Source organism: Vipera berus, assembly GCF_964194415.1.
Source record: "Vipera berus genome assembly, chromosome: Z".
Classification (NCBI taxonomy): Eukaryota; Metazoa; Chordata; class Lepidosauria; order Squamata; family Viperidae; genus Vipera; species Vipera berus.
Genome location: NC_138205.1, coordinates 68,436,572 through 68,459,779, shown reverse-complemented (window position 1 = coordinate 68,459,779; position 23,208 = coordinate 68,436,572). Strand labels below are relative to the sequence as shown.

General features: G+C 38.8%; 1 protein-coding gene across 1 annotated transcript; it reads left to right on the top strand.

Moving 5' to 3' along the window:
• Positions 1 to 175: 175 nt before the first annotated feature.
• VOPP1 (VOPP1 WW domain binding protein) lies at positions 176 to 23,208 on the top strand. The gene is made up of 6 exons (XM_081344054.1): positions 176 to 480; positions 678 to 827; positions 13,206 to 13,264; positions 18,061 to 18,138; positions 18,941 to 19,077; positions 22,184 to 23,208. The coding sequence occupies exons 2-6, from the start codon at positions 777 to 779 to the stop codon at positions 22,363 to 22,365; spliced, it is 507 nt and encodes a 168-aa protein (XP_081200180.1). The 5' UTR covers positions 176 to 480; positions 678 to 776; the 3' UTR covers positions 22,366 to 23,208.

Below are 23,208 nucleotides of genomic sequence, written 5' to 3'. Positions count from 1 at the left end.
AACCGCGCAGGAGAAATGGTAGGGATGAATTAATCTGCTGCACAAGGTCCCTTTCCCCACCCGCCCACTGTCTCGTCTTGCTGCTCTTTAATTCCGCGTCCTGGGCGGTAGGTCGCGCGCCTCCTCCCCGAGCCCTGGTTGCCGCCCGCTTTTTCTACCGAAGTAGGTGAAAGCAGTCCGGTGGGCGAGCGAAGCAGCTACTGCTTAGCGAACTCTGCGAGGAGGTCCCGGGGCGGGCACTTTCCATCCTACAAATCCTGCCCTGAGATTCATTCCGTTTCCGCCAACTGCGTTGCGGCCTCTCTTTGTGCTGTTCTAGGCGGTCCGCCTGGTATAGCCTTCCCGCCCTTGCTGGTCACTGGGGATTGCTCCCGTAGCAGGATCAACGTCCGAGGGCATCAATTATTGGAGACATGCCGTAATTGGTAACTAAATAAGAGGCGTTTTCCAGCGATTGTGGAAATCAGAAGCTCTAACCAGGTTCGTTTCGTCTCTCCTGGAAAGTGAGCGATCGTTTCCTGTTCAAAGCCAAGCAAAGAAATGAGGATCCTGTTGTCTCTCTGATCTTTACTTCTCCTTTCTCGCGTTCACCGGACCACTTGGGGTCTTTTGCCACCACCACACCTCGTCCCTATCCCGTTCTTGAGCCATCTCTTCCTTTTTTGCACCCTTTGAAGGCGGAATGCTGGAGGGAATGGCGCTCCTACTAACAGCTTCCAAGTGCCTCTGAGAAAACCAGGCAGAAAGAGGGAACCTCGACTGACAAAAAAGGAGAAATGAGCTCTTTTCAGCAGGGAATATTAGTGTTGCTCTTCCTATTCCTGGAGGTAAGTTGAAATGGCCAAAAAATGACCTTTGTAAATGTAATTCTTAATCATTTGAAAATGTTCTATATAGAAGCATTGTGGTGGGAGTGAGCTCTGAGGCTTGCAGAGATTGGAATCAGGATAAGGCAGCCAAGTTGAGGGGAGACATCAAAACATTTCTCAAACCAGTACCCAGGATTCGAAAGAGAAGGGTTCTTTGTGCCAACATTGTTTTCACTTTTGAAAGAGGGGATGCTTGGTAGAGTCTGAAGTTATTCAGCTCACACATGGTTTGCCATCTCAGACCAGATTTGTATGTTATTTTCCAATGAATAATTCTTTTTCTCCCAGAAAAGTAGTGCTGGGAAATGTAATGAAACATAGAAAGCGCTACTTAATGTTTTGAGGCAATTTTTCCCCACCAAATCCTCATAAAATGAATAATAAGGCTGGTTAAGATTCCAGGCTCCCTTGCATAATTGATTTGCTATTTTTTCCAAGTTGCCTGAAATGCACATCTTTGCCTTAAACAATGAGTTTAACTATGTGGTCTGTCCATGACTAAATTAAATTTCAGTGTGAAATTATAGAGAAACCTATCCTCTCCTCCAATTATTCCTCTTTTTCTTATTATACACTTTGGTTTATGAAGTGCACAAGGTAACTGAGTGTTGAAGAGGCAAATCACATAAGCTTTTATCTCTAATGGCTGTGCTGATTATGAAAGAATCTCCATTACAAGTACTTTTTATGGGGAAGGTCACAATCTCATTGGTATGTTTTAAACTCTCTAAAGAGGCTGAGTCCTAAATGGGCCAAAGGCCTCCTTGTGTTAAAAGCTGTGTGTATATAATCCATATGTCTGAAGAGCCTGCTGCTGGAAGGGCACATTTGGCAGGGAAGTGTCTTTCCCCCATAGAAATAGCTGTGAGGGTGTGACCATTGTGTTTATTAAGGGTGAGGTTAATAAACTGCCCTCCTGCCAGTTGCAACATATGGTCAGGGTTGCTGTACTTGTTTTGATATGTATTTAATTCTTGTACATTTCTCCCAAAAGCTGAGTTATGTAGGTTAAATTCATCAGATTATCATTAGATTTTGGACATTCTATGTGCTGAAAAGCTCTATTTGCAATTTCAGAAAAGTAAGGATAGGTAGAAATTATGCAATTAAGTTTATGCTCGGGACCATATTTAGGTTTCAGGAAGCCAAGACAAAAGACCAAGTTCTTTAGTTAACCTGGGCTGCCCTCAGGCCGGATGGAACTGAACGACCAGGACTATTCATAGGTCAGGTCAGGTCACAGCTAGTACTTTTGGGGCAAATGAAATGCATGATTTGGACTTAGATGCTGCTGTGAAATTGTTTTTTCCAGAAATTAATGGAAGAAAATTCAGCTAGTTTTTCTTAACCACTTTTTCTGCTAGTAGTCCTCTCTGTTTTTCCCTGTTTTAGGAAGAGTGAAAAAGCAAATAGGCACATTAAATTGACATATTGACACACACATTTTTATGGTTACCTGGAAGTAATTTTTACTTGCCACATTCATTAAGTTGAGGTTCTCTATACAAAATGAGTGCAGAGTAGTGATGTTTCTTTAAATATATAATGGGGAACAATAAAACTACTGTTTTATTTTTTAGAAGAAATGAGAAAATTATGCAAAAAAGAGAGGAAAATGATATTTCACTGTCTTTAGTGATATAAAATTAGAGAAGATCTCCTGTGCACAAACCCATGTGGTTCTATGATTCTATTTTGGCTTCAGATTTTTTTTAATTGGACAGTTTTTGTGTAATAGTAACTTCTATTTTTATTTTTATTTTTTGCCAACTTTGCAAAGATTAGCTTTTTCTTAAACATTTGTTAATTATTATTAATACTTAATTTGAGAGGAAAATATTTAAAATAATTGCATAAGAGAATCCCACCTCTTCCACTTTCCAATTAAGACGACAGTTTGGTTTTGAATAAACTGAAATACCTTCCTGATATTTAGGCATTAGCAGGAAATTACAAACATGTCTTTTAGAAAACTCTAGCATGGAATTCATGCATGGGGTGTTTAATTTAGTTGTAGCATGGTCCTCTCCCTGTTGGGAAGAAGACCTGACTGGACAATAGTCTGTTAGTTTCATTAACATCCTAGGGTTGCTTTGTAATGAACTGAAGGAAAACATAATGTTTATTTTGTACATGAAACATTACATTTTATGGCAAATGATGATTTAACCTAATGCCTTTCAGTTGCACTGAAAGGCATTTCCATTCTGCAAAAGGATCATGCCACAGTAGGATATTTGAATGAAATACAGAAACCCAAATTCTGTTTTGTTCTTTGGGAAATCACCAATGTTTCACTGGAAAATGGACAGCACATACTTTTAATATATTATTATAGTTGGTCAAGATATAGAATGTTTTTCGTATTTTTATCCATCTGTTGAGTTCTTCCCTAGAACCTGGAATAAGTAGATATTGTTGTCTGATTGTATTAAAGATATTGACATTGTTTTGAATAAAGCTGCCTTTTGCAACTGACTGATGGTGATTTTTATCAAAGTTGATAAAATTGAAGTGGTGCTTTAGGTGTTTTGAGATTGCACCCAAGGCACCTATTACTGTTGGTGTTACTGTATGTTTGCTGTCCTTTGCCACAGTCATTCTACTTCTATTTGCACATCTTTCTATTTTGTGATTTTCTCCAGTTCTTTCTCTTCTCTTCTGCTGTCTCCAGGAGCTGCTACATGTGTCAGGACCCACTTCAATCCCATATCTTAAGAAAGCAGAACTCTTGGAAGCAAATTCTTCCAACAGGAACTTTTATTAAGAGCAGTTGATAGGAGGCATACTAGACAGGATCTGAGATTTCCTGCGCAGAACGATAGGCTAAAGTATCCCTAAGCAAGACCCCACCCCATAGTCCATCTGGCCAGTGTGGGACGACCAATCCCCAAGTGTTAGGTCTATTGTGGGAAAAGGGGAGATAACATCGGCCCATCTCCAGATCACACAGCGATGGTTGACGGCTCTTCATACCTTCCTCTGGGATCGTAGAAATAAACCAGGCACAGAGGTTACATTCTTTATTCCTTCCCTTGTTCTAGCTGACAGTTTAGGGAGATAAGTTCAGAAAGAGAGATAGCGCAGGGGAGCAAATGAAAGCAAAAGGTTACATTGTAGCAGACAGAGGAAGCAGAGGCAATAAACCCACGGGCACATCCCCCCTCCCCCTTGGGAGCATGGCAGAACCCAGGGAAAGGTGATATTTGCTTTTGGGTTAGAGGGGATAGATAGAAATGAAGCAGGAATGGGTTCTGACATCCTGCTCCCTTTAAAAATAGGAGAGATCCACCTGTAGAGAAGAGAAAACAGGTATATAGTTAGTCGGGTTTGTTGGGGAATTCTGTATGAAACTTTTTTAGCATTTTGGGTGCTCTAACATGATGTTTGTGGACACACTTGTTCTGTGAAGAGGGAAGGTGTTTCCACGCTACTAGGTATTGGTTTGCCCCATGGTACTTCCTAGAATCTAGGATTTCTTTTATTTTGAAGTGTTGTTCCCCTTCAACCATGATTGGAGGTGGTGGTGGTGGGATTTTTGGGTGTAAGGGCGACTGTTGTTCTCATTTCAGCAAGCTGCAGTGAAAGATTGGGTGTATTTGTCTGAAGTTCTTCGGTAATTCTAATTCCTGGATGAAGCGGACTATCTGGACTCGCACCAGTCTGGTTTCAGGCATGGTTACAGCACAGAAACGGCATTGGTCGCACTGGTAGATGATCTCTGGTGGGCCCGGGACAGGGGTTGTTCCTCTGTCCTGGTCCTACTTGACCTCTCAGCGGCTTTTGATACCATCGACCATGGCATCTTGCTGCGACGGCTCGGGGGGTTAGGAGTGGGAGGCACTGTTCTATGGTGGTTCTCCTCCTACCTCTCGGGCCGCTCGCAGTTTGTATTGGCAGGGGGGCAGAGATCTACCCCAAGGCCCCTCACTTGTGGGGTGCCTCAGGGGTCAGTTCTCTCCCCCCTGCTGTTTAACATCTATATGAAGCCGCTGGGTGAGATCATCCGTGGCTTTGGGGTGAAATATGCGGATGATACCTGTTATGTTATGTTATGTTATGTTATGTTATGTTATGTTATGTTATGTTATGTTATGTTATGTTATGTTATGTTATGTTATGTTGTTATGGGGTAAACCGTTGACAGCTCCCTGACAGTTCGAAGCCAGGCAGCAAGAGTCAATTGGACAGCGCACACACGGCAGCTTGTTGACAGCTCCTAGCTGTCAAAGCTGCCGCTGGCTGATTGGAGAGAGTTCCCGCGGCGGGCAAATACGTTGTGGGGATTGGACAAGGGTTCGCCGGCTCCTGTATAAAAGGGCGACCAAAACACGCTGTCAGCTGTCCGGTTCCTCACTTAATAAATTGTTCTCCGTGGCATGCCAGCTCTCTCTTCGTGGTCATTAAGCCTGTGCTACATTCCAATACCCAGTTGTTCATCTCCACCCCGAGCCAACCCAGTAATGCCCTTGACGTGATGTCCCGGTGCCTGGAGGCGGTGCGGGTCTGGATGGGAAAGAACAGGCTCAGGCTGAGTGGCTGTGGATACCGGCATCTTGTATTGTCCAACATGTTTCATCTCTTCTGATGGGGGGGAGGTATTGCCCCCCTCAGAAAGGGCCCGCAACTTGGGTGTCCTCCTGGATTCACGGCTTAACTTGGAGGATCATCTAACTGCTGTGACCAGGGGGGGCCTTCGCACAGGTTCGCCTGGTGTGCCAGTTGCGCCCCTTTTTGGACTGAGATGCCCTATGCACAGTCACCCATGCCCTTGTCACTTCTTGCCTGGATTACTGCAATGCTCTCTACATGGGGCTGCCCTTGAAGTGCACCCGGAGGCTTCAGCTGGTGCAGAATGTGGCCGTGCGGGTGCTTATGGGAGTTTCTCGATACTCCCATGTTACACCATTCCTGCGCGAGCTGCATTGGCTTCCGGTTGCCCTCCGGGTGTGATTCAAGGTGCTGGTAATTACCTTTAAAGCCCTACATGGCTTAGGCCCGGGGTACTTGTGAGACCACCTGCTGCCATTGTCAACCTCCCATCGCCCAGTTTGCTCCCACAGAGTCGGCCTCCTCAGGGTTCCGTCGACTAAGCAATGCCGGCTGGCGACCCCCAGGGGGAGAGCCTTCTCTGTGGGCGGCCGACCCTCTGGAATGAGTTGCCTCTGGAGCTAAAATTTTCAGTGGAGAAGTTGATTTTCAGTGGAGAAGTTGAATTAACCAAACCAAAACCATGGAGGAACTGTGTTTAGCTGTTGATGGCCCTTTAGCTTGACTAGTTGCAGTGTGGAAGTATTTATCACATAACTTTATCTGATACCTCTGGGATACTTTGGGTTTGGTTTAATGATTTTGGGCAAATCCAGAACAGAACGGAGTTGGAAAGGGACCTTGGAACTCTTCTAGTCCACCCCTAAAAGGAGATCCTGTACCATTTCAGACAAATGTCTATCCAATCTCTTCTTAAAATCCTCCAGTGATGGAGTATCTACAACTTCTAAAGGCAAGAGATTCCACTGGTTTATTGTTCTCACTGTCAGGAAATTTCTCCATAGTTGTAGATTTTCTCCTTCATTAGTTTTCATTCATTGCTTTTTGTGCTTTGGAGTAGAGCACTGGTGCTTTGAAGAATAGCTTGGTCCTGTCTTCTTTGTGGCAGCCCTTTAGGTATTGGAATACTGCTATCAAGTCACCCCAGTCGTTCTTTTCACTATAAACTAGACATACCCAGTTCCTGCAATCGTTCTTTATATGTTTTAGCCTTCAGCCCTCTGATCATCTTTGTTGCTCTTCTCTGCATTTTAATGCAGAAATTTTAAAAAATGTACAATACAGTATCTGTACAGTAGTATTTTTTTCTGCAAATCCATGTATGTAGTAAAAAAATGTACATAATGTACAAAAATGTACAAAATGTACAAAAATGTGCAAAATTCTGAAGCACTCAGAATTAAATTTGCAGAAATCAAATCTGGAAGGGTTACCAGAATTAAAATCAAATTTGGATATTCAGGTAGTCCTTATAACCACAATTAAGACCAGAATTTCTGTTGTTAAGCAAGGTAGTTAAGTGTTAAGTGAATCACTGCAGTTGTTAAATGAACCATACAGTTGTTAAGTGAATCTGGCTTCCCCCATTGACTTTGCTTATTAGAAGCTGGCTGGGAAGATTGCAAATAGTGATCAAATGATCCCAGTTATCATAAATATATGCCAGTTGCCAAGCACCCAATTTAGATCATGTGACCGTGGAGATGCTGTGACAGACAAGCGTGAGGAACAATTGTAAGTCACTTTTTTCAGTGCCATTGTAACTTCAAGCAGTCAGTAAATGAATGGTTTTAAGTTGAAGACTACTGTGTGTGGTTTATCATTTTGGTTCCTCCTATTTTTAATAACGTGATTCTTATCTATAATCTTGACATTAGGATATCATAATCTATTTTTCTATCATCCTTTCTTTACATCTATGAGATTTTTATTTTGCACTCATAAGCTGTTAATGGAATTGTGAAGTGGCAAGAGGACTTTTGATTTCATTGAGTTTTGAAGTAAATCTTTCAGAAAAACAGTAAGAAGATATTTCTTTTCTGAGTCTGAAAGAAAGAATTCCCCTTCTGAGTCTGAAAGAAGTAAAAGGTAGGGATAAGACTAATGATATGCAGAATTCCCAAATCAGCAAACAATAGAATACTGAAAGCTATTTAGTTTATCTTGAACAAGTGGGAAGTTAGAGGATCTTCCAGGAAGAAAGCTTGCTAGAAGCCATAATGAAACAGATAACGTGCAGACCACAGAATTCTGGCAGAGAAGATCTTTAGTGCTGAGCACAGGCCATTTGAGAAGTAAAAACAAGCTGTCTTGGGGCATTTGCTGCCTTTGCACAACTCCCAGAGAAAGAAGCAAGTTAGAGATAATTATGTGTAGTCAAGGCAAAGTTGCTCTTACCTTAAGTTAATTAGTGTTTGTTCCTAAGTGCACAGGAAGCTGATACAATATGGTATTTATAAGCAACTTGATAAAATGCTTGCTTGCTTGCTAATTTGTGCCTTCTGCTGTATTCCGTGATAACAGATCAATGAAACTTCAAAACACCTTTAACTATTAGTTATTGGATTAAGGGAATTCCCTTTATGAAAGCAGGATATGCAGTGCTAAGAGCAAGAAGACAGGACAATATTATGTAGCACAATACCTTCTTTCTTTTTGCTGTCTCAGTTGAACAAAGATGAGAAGAAAAATTATTAGAGTAGATAGGAGCAAGATCTGTGGGCCTGATGAAAGAGATCCTGAACTGAACTGAATAAAACACATGTAATTTCCTTATGTAATTCCTAGAGAAAATTCAAGAAATAACATTACAGTGTAGATAGCTATGATCTGCTCTCCTCTCTCCCCATATTAATGTAGGTTCCTCGCTTGCTTTTCATTGAAAAGGTAGATTGGGAAAATATGAAGGGATGTGCCAATGTATTCCAAATCAGTTTCCTTCATCTTCTCCATAAACATTTTCTAGAAAAAAAGAGTGATACTTGAAGGTTTAACTACTTCAGATAAACTATGCTTGTTATTTTAGTGTTAAAGAAGGTAAATGTATGTCAATCATTGTCTGCAGACAAAATAGTTAACTAATAGATTTGGGTCCTACAATTATTGATGACATAACCCCCCTAATGAGGGCCTTAAAGCCACATGAAACCTTTACATTGGTTAAAGCTTAACTAAAATCAGTGGATATATTCTTGAACCTAAAAGAACAACAATTTACATTCTTTACTAAAGTAGATTACAAACTTTAAAGCTTAGATTTCAAGCTGTGGTTATAGAACATTGTTAGGAATATTGGTATATATGTCTGCACATACATACATTTTGATACTTTTTGGAGTCCCCACATCTATTCTTAAGTTATTTAAGTATTATATTAGTCAGGGGTGTCAAACTCACTACATCACATGATGTGTCACGGTTTTGCCATGATGCATCCAGGTCGTGGGCTGGCAGTTTGATACCCCTGTACTAGGTGAACTATTTTGAATGTCCCTCCTCCTTATCATTAGCATCATCATCATTCTCATCATCAATTTTGAGATGGCTTTGATAAATAAATTGGAGAATTTTCTATATAGCACCATCTGTATAGCACCATTCTACCAAATGTAAAAAAAATCCAGTTATTTGGAATTATTTCATGTGAGAATCAATTAGGATTATTTCAACTCAAATCTATCCTTGGTGGGGAGAGATTGTCTTTAACGTTTGCATATAGATCAGTCACCAAATTGAATGAGAGAATGGCAGATTAAATGTGGCAGACTAAAAAAAAGGCAACATGATGTCTTATTGTGACAAATAGCAACAGCACTTATATACTGCTTCACAGTGCTTTACAGCCCTCTCTTAAGTGGTTTGCAGAGTGAGCATATTGCCCCCAACAATTTGGTTCCTCATTTTACCAACCTCAAAAAGATGGAAGGCTGAACCAACCTTGAGCTGGTAAGAATCGACTGCAGGCAGCAAAAGTAGCCTGCAATGCTGCATTCTAACCACTGCATCACCACGGTTTATTAAAAAACAAAATACAATAATTTCAGGGAGGCGCAATGGCTCAGTGCTTAAAGACACTGGATTTGTGATGCAAATGCCACACAAGGGGGTGAGCTCCCATTACTTGCCCCAGCTCCTGCCCACCTAGCAATTTGAAAGCATGCAAATGCAAGTAGATAGCACTTTAGGGGGAACATAAGAGCATTCCATGCACCTCAGCATAGTCATGCTGGCTACATAACAGAAATATGCTGTTTCTGTTTCAGACAATACCAATACTTGCAACGGATACTCCATTTAAACAATGGCAGAGAGATATTTCCAAGTTTATACGGCAAGGAAAGAACCAAGAATTAAATATAAGTTATTGCAAAGTGCTAAGGAAAGGGGGGGTTTGGGCTTACCAGATTTGAAATTGTGTTTTGATGCATGCTGTTTGGTCTGGCTAAAAGAGTGGGTGAACCTCCAGAACAAGAGGCTACTCCATCTGGATAGGTCATGAATTAAGGTTTGGATGGCATGGTTATTTATGGAATGATAAAGTAAATGTTGACTTTAACAATCATTTTATTAGATGTGTCATATTAAGAGTTTGGAATAGATACAAAAGAAGGTTTTCTATAAAAATGCCTCTTTGGGTGTCTCCCCAGGAAGACTTTTTTAGAAAAGAAATGGCGGTGAAACTGGACTGGTGGATTTATGGTAAAATAATATCTTTTAATTTCGGTGATTCTACCCTCAAATCTAAGGAAGAGCTAGAATCAGAAGGGCATGCCTCCTCAGGGTACCGTCGGCTAAACAATGTCGGCTGGCGACCCCCAGGGGGAGGGCCTTCTCTGTGGGAGCGCCAGCCCTGTGGAACCAGCTCCCCCATGAGCTTCGGATGGCCCAAGATCTCCAGTCCTTTCGCCGTGGCCTCAAAACACTCCTTTTCCACCTGGCTAACCTGGACTGACAGGGATTTTAATTATGTTTTTAATTTTTTAACTCTAATTTTTAATTTATTTTAATTTTAATTTATTGTACAGAGGCCTTTAATTTTAATTTTATCTTAACTTCTGTATTTATTGTATGTTATTGTTGTTAGCCGCCCTGAGTCCTTTGGGAGATAGGGCGGCATATAAGTCCCAATAATAAATAAATAAATAAATAAATAAATGTCTGTCATTGGTTGACATACTTACAAATGAAAGATATAAAACTATATTTAAAAATTCATAGGTTTCATTTTGTTAAAAATGAATTGGAAATTTTATTATGTGGTAGTGAGCCTTGGTGGAGCAGTGGGCTAATGCCTCCTTAAGAAACACCAGCTGCCTGCAATTAGTGCAGGTTCGCATCCCACCAGGCTCAAGGTTGACTCAGCCTTCCATCCTTCCGAGGTAGGTAAAATGAGGACCCAGATTGTTGGGGGCAATTAAGCTGACTTTGTAATAATGCCGCTTGGTGTGTGTGTGTGAAAGCCCTAATAAGCAGGCATATACATAGAATGAAGTCTACTGCTAAGCTTGTAAGCCGCCCTGAGTCTTCGGAGAAGGGCGGGATATAAATGGAATTAAAATAAAAAATAAATAAAAATATATTATTGCCAAGGTCTGCAAAATATTATTAAAATATATATTATATTATTATTTGGAAAGTGAAGATGTAAAACACTGTATGATTCAGTGGGCAAGGAACTTTGGGTATAATGTGATGCTTGAATAATGGGAGAATATGTGGATGAAAGGCTTAAAATTCACATTAAAATACAATCAAAAAGAAAACTTTAATAAGATGATGTATTGTTGGTATTTAACACCAGATAAGCTATCTAGAATGTATAGAGGAATCTCAAATGAATGTTGGAAATGCAAATGTAAAGAAGGGACTTTTTATCATTTATGGTGGACAAGTAATAAAGCAAAGAAATATTGGAGTAGGATCCATATTTTAATGCAGAAAATTCTTAAAGTGAATATAAAGATTAAACCAGAAACTTTCCATATGGGTCTAATGGAAAAAGACTTGGAAGAAAAATTGGAACTCTGATTTTGGGAATGTATGATGGCAACAAGACAAAAATGGAAGGGTTAGGGTTTCGATTCCCACCATGGACAAATGGCTACTAAAGTTGATGGAATTAGCAGAGATGGCTAAATTGACTGTTTTGATAAAAGAAAAGAATATAAGTACTTTTGTTTCTACTTGGAAACTGCTTCTGAACTTTGTGCTTGAGGTGGAAAAAAATGATATTATGATTTGGAGTTTTACTGATTAGATTGATTTGTTGATACAGAGATGGCTAGTTCATACTACTATAGAAATGTAAAATGTTCAATGTTAATGCCTTATTTTACTGTAACAGAGGGAGTTGGAAGTCAACACCTTTCCCCCGCACCCTTTCTACACTTCTCTTTTTCCCTTTCTTCTACCTTTGTTCCCTATTATTTGCTTTTGTATTTTTGTATTTTATGCTATAAGTGAATAAAATCATAATAATTATAATTAAAAATGCTCATACTGTACTCTTAATTTAATCTTATTTGTCCCTTGTCAAAAGTGTAGAGCTGTTACCTGTACTGTAGATAGGCCTGTGATTCAGTGGACAAAACAAGTAATTCTGTCAACATCCTTCTAGACTAGAGTAACTGTTCAGTGTGATATTCAGTTGAGAATTAAATCAGTTCAAACTTGCAATGATAGCTTGCATTTTACAGTCCAACATGTATCTTGTTTATATTTACATAGTGTGGAAAGAAGAGGAACATCAACAGAATGAGCAAACTAAAAAAAAAAGTCTTATTTTGAACAAGAACATGACATCCCAGTTCCACACAGTTGGAGATGTTGCCAAAGAAATATTGGGTAGAGTAATTCAGGATACAAAAAGTTCTGAACCTGTTCAAAGCAACAGTGAATAAGGGAAGCATTCTATCTGTTTTAAATCTAGCCCTTCCTCAGTCTAAGGCCCTTCAGATATGTTAGATAACAATTTACAAAGGTCTTGCTTGCTGGGAGTTCTTGTCTAGCATTCCTGGAAAAGTTTATTGTGTAAAACTGGAAGAAATGATGTCCAAAAATTAAAAAAGGTACTCAAGTAAGAGAAGAATTCCCTGTAAAATTTTGCACTCCTCCACCAATCATACTCCCTTTCCACTGGACTAATTCTTTCCCTAATCCCTGCAACTAAGTTGGCCAACTATGTAGATGATGGAGGTCTGATGAAATTTGACTTTCAGAAATTCTGTAGTTGGTTCAGTCAGATTTACTTCAAGATTAATGTTTTGATCAGAAACAACGTACTAGCAGGCAAACCTAACTTGGCACAGTAGGAAGATTTCCTTCAAATAAAGGGGGAGAATTTCACTGCAAATGTTTGCATATGCTTACAGTTTGTGATAAGAGAAAAGGTTATAATTTGTGTAGGATTCCTGGGGGAAAAGCAGATATAGTGACAAAAGATCCTTGCCAACTCTTTTTTTCCTTTTTAATGGCAAGAGCCGTGAAGAAAGATGTCGAAGAAAATCAATGGTTCAGAGGGAACACTTAATTCTTTCTCAAACTGGTAATTTTTATTATCCTAGGATTTATTTAAAATTATTTTTATTCAACTCCACATGCAAAATGTAAGAATTTCTGGAAATTATACTTCACTCACATTTAGATGGTATCACGTTGGAAAAACCTGCCTAGAATATAAATGAAATTGTAATACAATGTTTATTATGATTATATAATATATATAATGATTATAATGATTCATGCTGGCATCTGATGAACAATGCTATATTTTTTCTTTCTTTTCAGGATTCAGAAGCCAAAAAGCAATGCTGGTACTTTGAAGGGGTGTATCCTACAAATTATATGTAAGCGATTCTCCTTTTTTCTTTCTGTTCATTGGTCTGTATGAGTGTGCCGATGTGGAATAAAAATTTCAAGTCTTCTTCCTAGTGGCAATGACTGCAACAGATAAATGAATCAATGGTATATCAATGGAAAGAAAACTAAAATTATGTAATAAACAAAAGCCAATTATTAAAAATTAATAATATATACTATACATTGCATCCATCTTTACACAAAGGGAAAAAACAGTCCAACCTATCAAAAACAGTACTGTAAAAAACAGAAACACAAGTTAAGACAGGCGAGAAAATGGTAAGTGAGCACCTGTCCACCCTAGACGAGTTCAAATTACCAGGACCAGATGGACCAGATGGAGTGAAGAAACTGGCAGATGTGATCACAGAACCACTGAACTATGTCTTTCAAAGATCCTGGAGCACCTGTGGAACTACCAGAGGCTGGAAAAGAGCTGATGTAGTTCCCATCTTCAGAAAAGGAACAAAAATGGATCCAGGAAACTACAGACCTATCAGCCTGACCTCAGTACCTGGGAAGATTCTGGAAAAGATAATCAAGCAACGAATCAGTGAACACCTAGAGGCAAACAAACTCATTACCAAAAGCCAACATGGGTTTGTCAAAAACAGATCATGCCAGACAAATCTTATTGCATTCTTTGATCAGGTGGACAAAATTAGTGGACCAGAGGAATGCTGCGGATATAATTTACTTGGACTTCAGTAAGGCATTTGATAAAGTAGACCCCAACCTACTACTTGATAAGATAGAAAAATGTGGGTTAGACTTCATCACCACCAGATGGATTCGTAGCTGACTGACCACCTGTACTTAGCATATGGTCCTCAATGGAACTGCATCTACACGAAGGGAAGTGTGTAGTAGGCTACCCCAGGGCTCTGTTCTGGGCCCAGTGCTCTTCAACATCTTCATCAATGATTTGGATGAGGGGTAGATGGGGAACTCATCAAATGTGCAGATGACATCAAACACTCCAGAAGATAGGCTTAAGATACAGAAGGATCTTGACAGATTTGAACATTGGGTGCTATCTAACAAAATGAAAATCAATGGTGAAAAAAGTAATGTTTTACATTTAAGCAAGAAAAACCAAATGCACAGGTATAGTATACCTGTACCTTGCTCAATAGTAGTAACTGTGAGAGGGATCTTAGAGTCCTAGTGGACAATCACTTAAATATGAGCCAGCAGTGTGCTGCAGCTGCCAAAAAAGCCAACAGAGTGCTAGACTGCGTTAATAGAGGGATAGAATCAAGATCATGTGAAGTGTTAATACCACTTTACAATGCCTTGGTAAGGCCACACTTGGAATACTGCATTCAGTTTTGGTCACCACAATGTAAAAAAGATGTTGAGACTCTTTCTAGGAGGACTGGAGGCTAAAACATAAGGAACAGTTGCTGGAATTGGGTATGTCTAATTTAATGAAGAGAAGGACAAGGGGTGACATGATAGCAGTGTTCCAGTATCTCAGGGGTTGCCACAAAGAAGAGGGAGTCAAGCTATTTTTCAAAGCACCTGAAGGCAAGACAAGAAGCAATCGATGGAAACTAACCAAAGAGAGAAGCAACCTAGAACTAAGGAAAAACTTCCTGACAATTAGAACAATTAACCAGTGGAACAACCTGCCTCCAGAAGCGGTGAATGCTCCAAAACTGGAAGTTTTAAAGAAGAGACTGGGCAACCATTTGTCTGAAATGGTATAGGGCTTCCTGTCCGAGCAAGGGGTTGGACTAGATGACCTCCAAGGTCCCTTCCAACAAATAATAATAATAATAATAATAATCATCATCATCATCATCATCATCATCATCATCATCATCATCATCATCATCTACCTAGAATACCATCTTTCCTGTTCATTGATGTCTACCTCTTTTGTAGCCCTACTACTCTGCCTGTACAGATTACTCTAGTGCATAGAACTGAAAGCACTACTTGGCTAGGCTATTCTTTTCATCTTTGCTTAAACCTTAGTTTAATTTTTGTTAACAGTCTTTAAATTAAACAAAAATTAAATTAAAGTTTATGCAAAGATGAAAACAATAGCCTAGCCAACTAGTGCTTTCAGTTCTATGTACTCTACAAGCAACTAACATAGAAGAATGTTCTTTAGAGACGGGTGCCATGGAAAAAGCTTGCCGCTTCACAGAGGCTAAATAACAAGGAGGAAAAGAACTAAATCTTATGGAAGACAACAATTGATTATGTGTTTATGGTAAAGTTTTATGATAGTGGATTATTAGAGGATATAATTTCATAATGTTTGTGTTTCGCAGAGCTTCTGAATGGGACAGGATATAATATTTGTAACAACTAAATAAACAAATGAGCCTTGGTGGAGCAGTGGGCTAATGCCTCCTTAAGTAACACCAGCTGCCTGCAATTAGTGCAGGTTCGCATCCCACCAGGCTCAAGGTTGACTCAGCCTTCCATCCTTCCGAGGTAGGTAAAATGAGGACCCAGATTGTTGGGGGCAATTAAGCTGACTTTGTAATAATGCCGCTTGGGGTGTGTGTGAAAGCCCTAATAAGCAGGCATATACATAGAATGAAGGCTACTGTTAAGCTTGTAAGCCGCCCTGAGTCTTCGGAGAAGGGCGGGATATAAATGGAATTAAAATAAAATAAATAAAATAAATAAATAAATGAATATATTCTAGCTAGGAATGGCAAAAACAGGAATCATCTTTTTGGTCTTGTTTAAAGGTGACCTTAATATTGAAAAACTAATTTTCTTTGTTTTGTTGCTTATATCCTTCCTTTATTATCTTTACAAATAATTCATGGTGACATATCCAACACCTTCCTCTTATTTTTCTCTTATTTTATTTTTTACTTTATGCTGATGTATGTATGAATTTCTTTTCATTGAATTCAACACTGACTGCTGTCCACACATCATCTTTGAGCACTAGATGAGCACTAGAGGGCAGCAGAGCCTCATTTGTTTAATTGAGTAAGCTTTCTAGTGGGAAAACGAACTGTTTTCACTTCTTCTGTGCCAATGTACATTTTCAGGGTAGTATTATACTCTTGGTAAAATCATGTCCCAGGAGTTTCTTTTTCTGGAAATGCTAACTGGAGAATTGACATTAAAACAACTCTCCAATGTAACAGCCTACCTGGACCCCACCAGGAGGTTGGCGGCTTCGAGATGTCAGCAGCTGATAGAGGAACAAATAGAGTGATGAGACCAGAGGAAGCTTCCTTTTGTGAAGGCCTGGTGGGGCCCAAGCCAAAACTGGAATGCTAAAGTCGGCACATGCAGCTCTAATGGACTGGAAATAAAATGGAGGCAGGCTGCAGGAAAGAAGGTCTTTGTTTATTTGATAGCCAGAAACGTCAATGACAGGAGCATTTTTCTGGGGCTGCTTTTTGCTTCTCCTTTTCTCCTTCAGGGAAAATATTCTATTCTGCTTTTTTTTAATCTTAAGAATAAAGAATATTTTATTCTGGGGAGGGAGGAGGCTTCCTACAAGGAGTAAAGATAAAGAAGATCTTCTCCTCGCACACAGGTTTTATGTAGCACGTTGGAGTCTCTCAGTTGCAAGTCGGGAAAATCAGAGCAGTGGTGGTAAAAATATAAATGTCTAAGGAAAACAACATCTACCTAAACATTTAACAGCTTATAGCTCTTAATGTAGTTGCTTCATAATAAATCTATATTTCTTGTTGAAGAGTTTTTATTGTAGTTAAATACTTTTGGGCTACAGTGCTTCTTTCTATCTATCCTGAGACTTCACTGTCCATATCATGAACAGAAAAACATTCCAATTACAAGCCCAGTGGAAGGTGATTTTGAGATCTCTCCACTGATGGCATAAGGCCAAAAGAAGAGATTCTACCTGGGAATATTTACAGGGAAATTCTGTAGTGCTAAGCCAGCATCTAACAACTTATGTATGCAGTTTGGGAATACGTGTTTTTCCTTTCCATTTATACTAAATAGAGGAATAATTTGAGAACAGAAAAAATTGTGTGACTAATCATAATAGTAATAATTGCAAAAGGCAGCTTTAGTTGGAACTGCAGCGTTATTTCTTATGTTATTAAACAGCAACATCTGTCTATCCTGGGTTTTGGTAAGGACTTGATAGGTGAAAAAAAATGCCAAATCCAGTATAAACATCTGGATGACTGAGTGCCCAAGCATAATGCTGTTATTTAAGTAATGAAATAATGAATTATTTTAATTTATTTTGGTTTCCCCCCCTCATTTTTCTAGGAAAACTTTCATTTTTGCTTTTTTTGATAGATATGCCTAGATATAGATGATCTCTTAATCCATGTTTTGTGGCTTGGCTTCATCAATATAAATGTCCAGTTTTGAAAATATATTATTTATATCCATGTGAAATTGCAGATAGTTTTGTTTTCTTCTTTCCCAGTGTACTCAGAGTATAACCCCATGAATATGAATGAAAAAAATCAGTTGTATCAACAGCTAAATAATTTCCTGTCCTTGAATCTGTGGTAGTTGATGATGAGTAGCTCTGACTTCTTGACAAGTCCAGTTTAGCACTGTAGTTAGTTTCCAGGGAACACCTTCTCTGTGCCTTTTGCTTTCAGATATCTAATCCCACAAATAACAGTCCTGAAAGTAAATCTTTAAAACAGAACTGTGGACCTTCCAGAATTTGTTATCTAGCAATCATGTTCACAGTTAAAGCAAGGAAACAGAACTCTGGCATTCTGAGTTTCTACTTTCTTGCTAATTCTTAAATCTAAGAAATCTTAAGGTTTTTAGTTTTTACATTTCTGTCCCCATTATACAGATGTCGGTCCTATGAAGATTGTTGTGGTTCAAGATGCTGCGTGAGAAGTTTGTTGGTCCAGCGACTATGGTATTTTTGGTAAGTTGGTAAGCAACTAGCAAGGTTAACGTGATATCCATGAAGCTTCTTTTGCAGTTAAGTGCCTAAGGAAGCACTCCACATCTGATGCTTTCTAAATCAGTTAAAGAAGAATTCCTGTATTACTATGACAGATGGATTCAAGTAATTAATACAGTCTGATACCTGCCTTCATGTAAGTAAGCTTCATTCAGTTCAATGGGCCATAGTATCCAATTAAGTATATGGGTATAACAACAATAGAAGATTAAATCTGGAACAAGAGTCATAGTTCTCTTGGGCATGTAAAGGTTAGAATGAGTGAATAGCATCTCTTTCACACCATGAAGCCTCCCTCTGGTCATCCCTTTTTCCTTTTGGATGCAGTCTCTAACTCCCTAAAAATCAGAAGATCTTTCTCCCCCTCTGACCAACCTGGGATTGAGCAATCCTCAAAGTTTAGACTTGATGGCTATTATGTGAACACGCAACAACTGTTAGTTTCATTGTCCCAGGTTGTTTTTGAGATGTGGAAAGGTTGTGGAAAAAACTTAATGTATTTTCACCTCCAAAATGCTCAAATATTTGGCCAACTGGGGGAAGCTCTAGGGACCAAAAAACTAATGCTAAGCATGTTGAAATTTATATACTCTACCTAAACAGTACTTGAAGTATAATAAAAAAAATATTTCCATTTCCTCTGAGCCATTTAGATTTATTGATCATTGGATTAATTACTTGTACTGGGATCAATAATTAACTATACATTAAATTTTGTAAGTAACCAATTTTTTTTAACTTGTTTCCCTCTTTTTTTGCTCAGGTTCCTTCTGATGATGGGAGTTCTATTTTGCTGTGGGGCTGGTTTCTTTATCCGAAGACGGATGTATCCTCCACCACTGGTTGATGAAACAACTTATAACGTGTCATTCACTCGACCACCTAACTCCAGTACACCAGGTTAGAGATTACAATTGCCCTATTAGGTTTACATCTATTGCTCAATAATATAGTAATTATTTATCTCAATAATTACTGCTATTACTGATTTGATCATAAGGTAATATAATGCATTATCTTATGCAATCTGCTAGATATCTTAAAAGACTTAAGAGGCAGATTGAAGAAGTATAATTTCAACACAAAGTTTGTGCCATAAAAGAATAGTGTGACTACAAAGGATCATACTAGTAATAAGTTAAAAAACAGGCCATCTGGCTATCTCAATGCAAGTTAAAGGCATAGTTGTTCAACTTACATATCTCCAACAAAGGAGAGTCCATCCAAAGCAAACATATTTGCTATTTAAAATTTGATATTAAGATTGTTTTTCTAATATATCACCAGAATGTAATAAAACTGAAGAAACTGTGGGCCATGTAATTAGCTATTGCAAGATCACAAAAACAACAGCATGACAAAGCAGCAACAATATTGCATTGGAATATATGAAGAAAAAGCATTTGCCTGCAAGCAAGAACTTCTGGGGCCACAAAATAGGCAAAAATAATAAAAAATGAAGAAGCTAAATTGTTCTGGGACTTTTAAATTGAAATTTCATAGTGTACCAGGTTGGGGTGGCTGTTTAATGAAAAAGAAGATAAAAGAACAACTGTTTTAAATTACTTTTCCCATGGATTAAAATTATTATTTTTGTAATCAAAGAAAAACACTAGCATGTCTAAGAACACACCAAACACATCAAATGGTTATCAAGCCAGACCCCTCAAAATGTAAATACATTCTTGTTCTATTATATTTCATACAAACTCACACATAGGATTACAATGACACACAGGAAATTATCTATTTTTCTCCTTGTAGTTATTCACATATTAAAATGCTTCATTGTATGTTGAATACAGGTAATCCCCGAGTTACGAGTGTTCACTTAATGCTTGTTGTTCACTTAACACTTGTTCAGAGTTATGTGATGAGCGTCCCTTAGTGCTTACAACCAAGTCCAGCAACAGCAGTGGCTCTGCAATATTCACTTTGGTTATTCCATCCCTCCCCATCCCCACCCTGGGTCTCTCTACTCACCAGGACTTCAATACTCACCCTACGAAGATCAATATCCTTTGGTTTCTTGGCTGCTTCAGGACTTTGGTGCATTCACAGGGAATGAAGGCCTAAAGTAACACAAGATCACGTGAGATCAGTTGGGCGAGATTTCACTCTACTGATCTCACGAGATATCATGGTACTTTAGGCCTCTGTTCTCTGCAACAGAGAATGAAACCGAAGCTGGAGGATGCTTCCAGATGCCTCTGGAGGCTGGATCTGGGCTCTGGAGGCCTTTTCCAGGCTGCAGCCACCTAGATAAGGCCGGGGAACACTTCTCCAGGCTCTGGAGGCCTTTTCCAGGCCATGGGGAGGGTGCAGAAGCATTCCCTGGCTTCAAATCCGGGTGGCAATGGCCTGGAAAAGGCCTCCGCAGCCCGGATTGGGCTGTGTGGTGTGTGTGTGGAAGCGTTCCCTGGCCTCAAATCTGGGTAGCAGTGGCCTGGAAAAGGCCTCCAGAGCCCAGATCGGGCCGCGCAGGGGGGGAGGGGGACAGAAGCATTCCCTGGCCTCAGATCTAGGCAGCAGCGGGAACCATGGCAGAGAGGAGACAGATCTTTTCCAGGTGAGTCTGGTGTGGCAGGAAGGGAGGGGGAAGCATGCAGTGTCTTAGTGGGTTCTATCACTAGGCCCTCCATGGCCTTCCCCACCCTAAGATATCTCATGTTTGATTAATGAGCTGCATGCATTTTAATGAGCAAGGGAGTGATCTTGTTCAAGATATGAGATTCACTGTATGGGTTTTTGAGTTACGGGTGGAATGGCAGGCTCCATTATACTCATAACTTGAGGACTACCTGTACATAATTTTTTTAATCAGGGTAAAAACAATTTGAATAGAAGAAAAGGGAAAATAAATTTAAATATAGTTTAATAGTAAACATGTACTAAACTAAATATAATTGAAGAGGCCATACCTTGAACAAGAAGAGATCTTTAAACATACTGTATACAGTATAATATATACTAGATGCTTCAAATTCAAACATAAACTGTTGTTTTGTCCATGTTTTACTCTGATAGAAGATATTTCTTTCTACTGTTGAAGAATAAGCCACCAGAAATACTAGGTCCCAGTTATGTTATCTACTGACACATTTCAGATTATATTTCAGAATTACGTGAACATCTGTAAATCATGAGGGGAGAGGAGTGAATTGATACCATCAGTGATTTGAAGGGAGTCATGATATCACATCATATAGGATCCTGTGTACTTTCAGAGAAGAGACTCTGAGCCCTACCTGTCAAAACGTATCTTTTGTAGCATTACTCCCCTTTTTAATAGAATTTAAATATAGGACAAAGAGTATGAAATTATTAAGAGAATTATATTGTCCCAATAAAATCTGAGACCATAGCAAATAAAAACAATAAAACTGTACAATAAAAACTTCATCTGTCAGCAGTCACTTTTTCTGCGGGATATCATTGCAGCAATGTTTTCTGGATAGAGCCAGATTACCATGTAAGTGCCAGACAATTGTCCATTGAGTTCTGAAGAATTTCTGGGAAATCCATTTTAATTTCAAAATGAAGGCAGCCTTTCTGTACAATATTCTAGTTTCTGTTTTATTTACTTCAGACATTCTGTGAACTGAACTTGGTTCTGTCTCACATCCTGTTACATAGTCTTTGTCACAGCATATGTATGATAATACATTAAATACTAAGTTGGATGGCTGATTCAAAAAAATGGTGATAGAGGAATGAATAGAAACAAAGCTTGTATATATAATATGGGAAGTGCAGCAATTTGAATATCAAATTAGTAGTTCAAAAAGAAGAAATATTGTCTCATTTCCAAGTTACCAAGAAAAAATATCCTCTTATTTCAGATTGTGAAATCTGATCTTCTTGATGGGGTATTTTTTATATTTAACATTCTCTAAATTATACAATATAAAAAGCCTTGTGAATAGCTTGAAAATCATCCAGTTACTTGTTTAGACATGGTCACATTAATCAACTTCAGATATTTTCTATTGTCTCTCTTTTTTAGGAACCCAGCAACCAGGAATGGCCTATTATGCAGATCCAGAAGGAATTATGATGAATCCTATGGCCATGAGTTACCATGTCCAACCTAAGTCTCCACAAATGAACCAAGTTTATCCCCCTCTACCTTCTTACTGCAACACCCCACCCCCATCATATGAGCAGGCTGTTAAATCTTCCACATAATCTCTTTATTGAAACCAGCAGAACCTTGGTCAAAAAGTAGATCAATCGTGAACTAAGCTAAAGACTTCTCAGAATTCTACCATCCTTTGCTGTTGTTCCAACTAGAATAATTTGGACAATAGTGATGGATTTGCAGCACAGGACAAATTAAGTTTTGACATATTCAAAATGAGAAGAGTTTTTTGTATGCTTCCCTTCCCAAACCTATATTTAAATTCCCTTTGCTGACCTTTTTAATTTATTGTCTTTGTCATTTTGCTGCATATAATAACACATATTTGAGGGAAAGTAGGGTAGCGAGCACAAAATAATTTAAACCTCTAGGAAGATATTCTATCATTTTATAGATGAAAAGAGAGAAAAAAAGATGATGGACTGAAAACAGTTGAATTAATTGAAGCAGATGAACTTAATAAAGCTTAGACAAATAGTTGTTAAAGGAAACTTTGGAGGAACTGTAGTACAATATGTGGAAAACCTTTCATGTCAGAATAAAATCCCTTTGTTTCACTAGCACCAACATTAGAGGGAAGAAGATTACAAAATCTCCTATGCTAACAGTTTGTGGAAGATGGGCTGCCAAAAATAAGAAAATGCATTTTTCCTTTTGGGAGTGCAGATGTCATAGCAAATTGCTGATTTGGGATGGAAAGGAAAACGCTATTGATGGTCAAGAATAATTTACCAAAATGGAGTAATAAAAAAATAATGTGTAGAAAATACTGCTTATGTAAAGAAAAAGTTTGAAGTTTTAATATTGATTCTGGGGATCTTTTTACAACCCTGTTTCGGCATACCGCCCCGAGTCCCTCGGGAGAAGGGCGGTTTATAAAAACTAATAAA